This window comes from Ailuropoda melanoleuca, chromosome 5 (genome assembly GCF_002007445.2).
Source record: "Ailuropoda melanoleuca isolate Jingjing chromosome 5, ASM200744v2, whole genome shotgun sequence".
Classification (NCBI taxonomy): domain Eukaryota; kingdom Metazoa; phylum Chordata; class Mammalia; order Carnivora; family Ursidae; genus Ailuropoda; species Ailuropoda melanoleuca.
This window is the reverse complement of record NC_048222.1, coordinates 82,773,580-82,782,493: the sequence shown is the minus strand read 5'-3', so window position 1 is coordinate 82,782,493 and position 8,914 is coordinate 82,773,580. Positions and strand designations below refer to the sequence as shown.

The 8,914-nt window shown below is 39.7% G+C and overlaps 1 protein-coding gene across 1 annotated transcript; it reads left to right on the top strand.

Moving 5' to 3' along the window:
• The first annotated feature begins 301 nt into the window (after positions 1-301).
• On the top strand, positions 302-3,246 carry DEFB134 (defensin beta 134). The gene is made up of 2 exons (XM_002923661.3): positions 302-359; positions 3,104-3,246. Exons 1-2 carry the CDS (start codon positions 302-304, stop codon positions 3,244-3,246), a joined length of 201 nt encoding a protein of 66 aa, XP_002923707.1.
• The last annotated feature ends 5,668 nt before the right edge of the window (positions 3,247-8,914 follow it).

The window sequence follows — 8,914 nt, the reverse complement described above, 5'->3', positions numbered from 1 at the left end:
TAATTAAAAAAAAGTGTAGTTCTCAGGTCTTCATTAGGATCTTTGGAAAATCAGGTCAGGGAGCAGTGCCTTTGTCAATAGGAAAAGCTGTCAAACGGGAAAGGGCTGTCAGTTTTTTCCTCATATAAGCATTGCCAGCTCCTCTGCCTCAGGGAAGATTGGTGTAGCATATCTACCTGCAGAAGGGCATATCCCAGACATGAAAGATTTGTATGGGAGGGCGTGCTCAACCTTCCCTTTCTGCACCCTGACAGCCAGAGACAGACCCTGCCACCAGCATCCTCAACAGCGGCTCCCAGCCATGAAGCCTCTCCTCGCTGTGCTTGTCTTGTTCTTCTTTCGGGACCCAGTGCTGGCAGGTAAAAATGGGAGTTTTCCTGGGGGGGGGGATCATTTGTCTACAAGAGCAATTCCACTAAGCAAACCTATGAATGTCTTCCCACCATGGACCCTCTATTTTCAAAGTGGAAACAGCATCAACCGATCTGACATTAGCAAGACCTGAGTTTGAATCTTGGCTCTCCAGCTTGTGTTAGCCATGCAGCTTTAGGCAAAAGTCTAATCTCCGAATCTTAGTTTCTTCATTCACAAAGTGGCAATAATACTAACCTCAGTCTCTCAAGTATTAAATGTGATAGTGTCTAGAATAGGCCTGTACATAACACATAGGGTACCTGCCTCGTGAGAGCTGTCATTATATCGTCATTAGTAATACCCCAGCCTGTTTTGCCACTATTGTTTTGTCCCTAAGTGAGGAACATGTCTAGGCATAATAGACAAAACCAGCAAATAGCAATAACACAATTTGTTAAGCTTTCTAATTTGCTGAAATTGCTTATAGTTAATTTATTATTTGTAGACGCCTTAGATACATGGAGAAACAGACTTGGAACAGCTTGTTCCAAGAAAATTAATAAGCTTTATGTGCTAGAAGAAATGTCTGATCAGATGAGACAGCAGATAGAGAGACATGAGAGAGAGCACTTACTGGTCTCATAGTTTAGTTTGACCATATTCATTACTGACTTTAAAAATCCCTTCTTGAATATTCTCTTCACTCAGAGCTACTGAATCAGTTCAAATCCAGATGGTATAGAATCCCATTTAATTTCTCACCCTCCCTCAAGAAATCTGTAGGCAGATGAACCAGATTTTTGGGTCATGTCATTCAATAGGCTGGATTTAAGAATCCATACAATCCAAGCCTCTTGAAGCTGCTGATGGGACCAATTCCACTCTGGTTTATGGCAATGGATTCATGACCTCTAGACAGCCAATAAGATAGTCTACAATGTTGCCTTTACTGCCTTATACACCCCAAAGCCCATGATTTCCATAGGAAGTTCTCATCTTGTTATGTAGACCTCTACACTTCATCTTCTCAGGCTTCCATCTTTTTTTTTTTTTTGCATGTTAGGAACACCTTTTATTTTTTTTTTATTGCCATGTATTTTTTTTATTATTAACATGTAATGTATTATTGGTTTCAGGGGTACAGGTCTGTGATTCATCTGTCTTACACAAACACAGCACTCACCACAACACATAGCCTCCCCAATGTCCATCACCCAGCCACCCCATCCCCCCACCCCACCCCTCCAACAACCCTTAGTTTGTTTCCTGAGATTGAAAGTCTCTTATGATTTGTCTCCCCTCTTGTTTCTTCTCGTTTCATTTTTTCCTCTCTTCCCCTATGATCCTCTGCCTTGTTTCTCAAATTCCACATATCAGTGAGATTATATGATAATTGTCTTTCTCTGATTGACTTATTTCGCTTGGCATAATTACCTCTAGTTCCATCCACATTGTTGCAAATGGCAAGATTTCATTTTTGATGGCTGAATAATATTCCATTGTATTGTATGGTGAGTGTGTACATATATACCACATCTTCTTTATCCATTCATGTCTGTAGATGGACATCTGAGCTCTTTCCATAGTTTGGGTATTGTGGACATTGCTGGGTGGTAGGGTAGCTCTAGTTTCAACTTTTTGAGGAAACTCCATACTGTTTTCCAGAGTGGCTGCACCAGCTTGCATTCCCACCAAGAGTGTAAAAGGGTCCCCTTTCTCCACATCTTCGCTCAGGCTTTCATCTTGCCAGCTAAGTAACCCTGATCACTTTTTCTCCCTATAGGACAATTATCCTCCAGGGTATGATGATTTGCATAGGCTATGTGTTGGCTCAATATTTCTACAGATGACCAAATAATTGACACTCTTTTCCTTTTAAGACCTTTTTACATACAGAAAAAAAGGAATATTCATATTTTGATAATTCTACAGAATAGCATGTCTATAAAAGTGTAAGTTCAGTTCAAAATACCTTGGGCCCCAATAAGACATAGTAAATCTTCAGAATATATTTCACCCTCCTCTGAACTCATAATACCATTCTATGCTGCAAATGCTTCACTGCACTTGTCATCTTTTCTCCTCTCTCATAGATATTTTGTGTTTCTTCTCTTTTTTTGTCTAGACTGAAAATTCTTAAGGTCTACATCATACACAAATCTGTACCCCAACAGCACCTGGACTTATGAAACTGGTTTGGGAATGAAAACATAATTAAATAATGAATGAATGATTACATGCATAGGTAACCTGACTGTTTCAAGTATAGTAACTGACCAATTTGGGCAAACTTCCACGTTATTAATCATCTTAGCTCAGACTACCATAATAAAATACTGTGGACTGTGTGGTTTAAACAAAATGCATTTTCTCACAGTTCTGGAGCCTGGAGAGTCCAAGATCAACTACAGGCTGATTCAGTTTCTGATGAGAGCTATCTTCCTGGCTTTTAGACAGTCAATCTCTCCACCAATCCTACTGGATCAGGGCCCCACACTTAAAACCTCAATTAACTTTAAATACCTCTTAGAGTCCCTCTCTCCAAATACAGCCACATTGGAGTTTAGGGTTTCAACATATGAATGGAGGGGGAGAGGGGAGGAAAACTGTAGTTAATTTTTTATTCAATTACAGAGCCAAACATTATAATCAATTCTCCTTGGAATCCAGTTTTATAAAAATGGAAGTACCAATTCTACAGTCCAAAAAGACCCATAGTGAATTATCTTTCCATTCATTTTCTTTCCAGGCATGAATCCACTGGCATCAGAAATGCACAAGAAATGCTATGGGAATGGTACCTGCAGACTTGAGTGTTTTACAAGTGAAATGTTAGTTGCCTACTGTATTTTTCAACTAGAGTGCTGTGTCAAAGGAAACCCAGACCCCTGACAAGAGAAACCAGAGAATGCTGATGAACTTGAAAGTCTTTGACATCCTCTCCACTGTCTTTCACACAGCCAGGGAACTTAGATTACACTGTGACACTGTCGTGCCCACGGCTGTGGGTTTTTAGCATTTTTGAAATAAGCCATCAGAATCTTAGGATTTTGTATATGAAAAGCTGAGCTGCTGCCTTCCTAAAGACAGTTAAGCTTCTCATGAAAACTTAGGCTATATTTTATCACTTCAAAGTGATATCCATGTTCTTCTCAGTGCCGATTTCTCTCTTTCCTCATAGAAAGAATGTCTTAATTATTTTTAGAGCCTTCAAGTTACAGAAACATCTTTTTACACCTAGGCTTTACCCTACCATCCCTTCAGCTCCCCATTCATCTTCTCTTTGGACTGCACATCTTAGAGAAATGGATCTGCCCTAGCCCCCGATGACCCTGTATCCTTCTCACTAGACTGCATAGACAAGTCTTAACTGCAGGCTGGCCCAAGTCTTGACTGAATCTGACCATGCAATTCTTCTTGAAACACAGGGAAAAGGACATGTTGTAATGGGCAGTCATGAAGCAGGTTCTCAGCCACCTCTCTGGTTTCAGGAAGTGAAAGCATGGGACTTTCCACTTCAACCTCCTTAGGTTCAGCTACAGGCTATCAAACCACTTGACCATTGTTTACAATTGACTCCTCAGCAGCAGAGTGGCCCAATATCTCTGCTACCCATCATCTGGCCCCTTTGGCTGGGTTCATCCTGTGGCCCTAGGAGCTAACACCACGCTGATCTTGCTTTGCTCTGTATGTTAAGTAATAAATTTTCTAAGTTCATTTGGACTCACCATTTTCTTTACCAGTCACCCTTATGAAGGTGTGGTAGGCAAACCTACAGCTTCTCTTGTGGTGCTGGTTACCCTACTGCCTACGGCAATGCTGCCGAACGTCTGCCTAACTGCTCAACACCACCAACCTACATACAGATGCATGAGTGTGGAGTTCTGCACGTGCTGTTCAGCACGAAGGGTGCAGTAGCAAAGGGGTAGATTCTGGGTGTGGAGAAATTTTCTTTAGCTTGGACTCTCTGACAATTCTGAAAAGGTGGAGTTCTAGCAGCAAATAGCCAATTGCTGATCTGGTACGTGGCTAAGGAAACAATGCCCAAATCCTGGCTTAAAATGACAGTACTGCCTTCGGAAGAGAAGGAAGGAGAATAGTAAATGAGAAAGATGAGGGGTTGTGAGAAGTCCTACACTCCCAGATGCTCTTCAGTCTTTGATAAAATCCAGTGTTGGTGTCTTTAGGGAGGAAGATGTATGTCCTCCTCTCAGAGGCCCAAAGTCTCCTGTGCAGTCGGTAGAGGAGATGATTTAATTGGAATGGCATTAGAGATGGCCTGGAATGGCAGTCATGGTTTTCAAGCATCCAAAGTAAAGGACACATCCAGACAGGGCCCAGGAAAACTCTCAGACTCTGAAGGAGGCGGGAGAGTCCTTACCTAAATGACACTGAATCTTATGGAACTGTGACCTTATAACATCCACGGAACCTTGGGCTCGCTTCTCATTTTACTCTTTCACTTCAGATGTACGTTCTCCATACACACAGATAAACTGAAATTTGAAAGCAATGCAGTGTGCTATCTGAAGAGCCTCTTTTTCCAACTGGGTGATAAGATACTGTTCTCCCATCAGAGAGGTGATCCCCAAAGCAACGGAAAAAACTTGAGTTATCTCTGCTGGAACAATAGAAACTCCCTGGAATCTGCCTAAGTCTTGGACAAACTTCACTTCCCACTACGACAAAAAAATAAAGATGGATAGGCCAACACAACACTGCCTGTTCTTACTGTTCCATAAACCCAAACCTCTACATCCATATACCCTGTCAGGAAATGAACTCTGTTAGTAACAATAGTAGCTGCAAACTGTTTTATCCTTTTGATATAAAGTGTGTATATTACACAAGCAACCTCTAGCTCTTCGGGGCTTCTGTAAATATGAAACCTGAAAAGAAACTGGCTAACTATGGCTAGTTACATGGACATGGGCACATCCAAAAGAAATTTAATTCTAAGACCAAAGGCCTTCGTTAAAATAATATATTTACCAAGTATCTCAGGAAAGCAACAAAATGTGGAAGGGTATTGTCACAATTTAGAGCAAACTTCCTTCAGAGTTCTTTTCAGATATCACTCCCTGACACCCTGAAGATGCAGAGTGTGCGTGTGTGCGTGCGTGTGTGTGTGTGTAGTATATATGGTACCTATATTACATATATAATATATAATAATATATAATATAGTAATATATAGTATATACAATGTATATACCACTTCTTCATACATATAAAATATATATAATATATATCTATACTACATACATAATATATAAAATATATATGTTATATATATATACACAAACAATGAAATATTAGTCATAAAAAAGAATGAAATCCTGCCATTTGTGACAACATGGGTGGACCTAGAGGGTATTATGCTAAATGAAATAAGTCAGACAGAGAAAGATAAATACCATGTGATTTCACTTACATGTGGAATCTAAAAAACAAAACAAATGAACAAAAAAAACAAAACAGACACTTAAATACACAGAACAAACTGGTTGCCAGATGGGAAGCAGGTTGGGGCATGGGTGAAATAGATGAAGGTGATTAAGAGATATAAACATCCAGTTATAAAATAAATAAGTCACAGAGATGAAAATTACAACATTGGGAATACAGTCAATAATATTGTAATAATGTTGCAAGATGACATCTGAAGACTACACTTATCATAGTGAGCACTGAGTTGCCGGGAATGGCCAGCAATCCCTGTACCGACAGATGAAAGATTACTCCAAATATAAAAAATAGAGTAAGAAGTTGGAATAGGGATTCTGAGAAGATTCGAGAGTAAGTAAAAGCTCTGCCTTTAAGGAAATTCCTTTTTACTTAGAACTGACTTAAACAAGAACTGGAACTGACCTCTCTCAATTAGCCAAGGAGCTGATGAACTAGAAGTGCCTTTAAAGATTCTAAGAGCAGGGAAACAACTACAGAGATGGATTTTAACCTGGTCTCCTTTTGCTCAGCTTATCTGGAGTGAGACAAGACAGTGTAGAGAAAGAAAATCCGTTGCTTTCCCTACAGAAATTGCTTCCTGTGACCATAAGCCAGAAAGCTAGAGACATCCTCAACTCCCTTTTCTTCTCATATGTCACAGGATGATGGGACAGGTTCCATGGTTTGAATGTGTCCTAAAATCAGTTGGAATATAAAAATGATCACATATGCCTTGCTTAATTGGATCAGAATTCCATAAAGAACAGGACGTTGATTTTCTGATGCTTTCTATTTCAGAACATTTATCATTCAGGGTTTGCATTTCAAATCCTATCAGCCTGCTTAAATATTGGAAGCCCCCATTTATTTGCATATTTGCTTGAATGTGCGATTCATGCTCTCCTGATTCAACAACTATGAATTATTTGCTTTACTCCAAAGAGTTCGTTCTCTTTTTGAGTTTTCTCAAACAGGTACTTTGAATTGTCAGGTAAATTGCAGATTTCCTTGTTTTGAGTTTAGCTACTGGAGAATTATTTTGACCTTTTGTGATGTCATGTTTTCTTCATCTTGCCCCCACCCTTAGAAGCACACACAAGGAACCAGCCACAGAGTGGGGAAATATCAGTTTGGCACTCAGGGAATAAGGGGAGACTGCAGACCAGCTGGTTACCACTACACATCTATTAAAATGACCAAAATTCAGAACATTGACAATAACAATGCTGGCAAGGATGTGGAGTAACAGGAACTCTAATCATTGCTAGTGGGAATGCACATTTCAGACTGTTTGCGAGCTTCTTAAAAAATTAAACATACTCTGATCATACAATGCAGCTACCACATTCACTGGTATTCATCCAAAGAAATTGATAAAACACAAAAACCTGCACACTCATGTTATTAGTAACTTTACTGATAATTGCCATAACTTGAAGGCAACCACAACATCCCTCAGTAAGTGAATGGATAAATAAACTATAGTACATCCACAATGGAATATTATTCAGCACTAAAAACAAATGGGCCATCAAGCCATGAAAAGACATGAAGGATACTTAAATGCATATTGCTAAGTGAAAGAAGCCAATCCAAAAGTCTACATACTCTATGATTCCAACTATATGATATTCTGGAAAAAGCAAAGCTATGGAGACAATGAGATCAGTAGTTTACAGAGGTTTAAAGGGAAGGAAAAAATGAATAGATGGAGCATAGGGGATTTTTAGGGCAATGAAATACTCTGTATGTTACATAATGTTAGACACATGTCAATATCTCCAAACCCACAGTAGGCACATCAAGAGTAAATCTTAGGGGCGCCTGGCTGGCTCAGTCGGTAAAGCATAAAACCTTGATCTCAGGGTTGTGAATTCAAGCCCTATGCTGAGCATAAAACTTATTTTTTAAAAAAAGAGTGAAGCTTAATGTAAACTACAGACTTTGGGCAATAATTATGTGTCCACGTAGATTAATCAGTTGTAACAAATGTATCACTCTCATGCAGGATGTTAATAGTCAAGGAGACTGGGCAGGGGAAGCAGAGGCAGTGAGTAAATGAGAAGCTCTGTACCTTCCACTCAATTTTTCAGTGAACCTAAAACTGCTCTAAACAAATACAATCTATTAAAATTTTTAAAAAAAGGAATTGTACTGACATATCAGCTGCTGATATATGCGACAACACGGATAAATCTCAAATGCATTATGTTAAATTAAAAAAGCCGAATTTAACTGGTTACATGCTTTTTTTCACCATACAGTATATCCTTAGGTTTTGATGTAATGTTCCATGATTCATTATTTGCGTATAACACCCAGTGCACCATGCTATACATGCCCTCCTTACTACCCATCACCAGCCTATCCCAATCCCCCACCCCCCTCCCCTCTGAAGACCTCAGTTTGTTTCCCAGAGTCCATAATCTCTCATGTTTATTCCCCCTTCTGTTTACCCCCTCTTCATTCTTCCCTTCCTTCTCCTACCGATTTTCCTATCTCTTATGTTCCATAAATGAGTGAAACCATATGATAATTGTCTTTCTCTGCTTGACTTACTTCACTTACCAGAATCTCCTCCAGTCCCGTCCATGTTGCTGCAAATGTTGGGTAATCATTCTTTCTGATGGCTGAGTAATATTCCATTGTATATATGGACCACATCTTAATCCAGTCATCTGTTGAAGGGCATCTCGGCTCCTACCACAATTTAGCGATTGTGGACAATGCTGCTATGAACATTGGGGGTGCATATGGCCCTTCTCTTCACTATGTCTGTATCTTTGGGGTAAATACCCAGTAGTGCAATTGCTGGACCATAGGGCAGCTCAATTTTAACTTTTTAAGGGACCTCCACACTGTTTTCCAGAGTGGCTGTACCAACTTGCATTCCCACCAACAATGTGGGAAGGATCCCCTTTCTCCACATCCTCTCCAACAATTGTTGTTTCCTGCCTTGTCTATTTTTGCCATTCTAACTGGCGTAAGGTGGTATCTCAGTGTGGTTTTGATATGAATTTCCGTGATGGCTAATGATTTTGAACATTTTTTCATGTGTCTGTTAGCCATTTGTATGCCTTCATTGGAAAAGTGTCTGTTCATATCTTCTGCC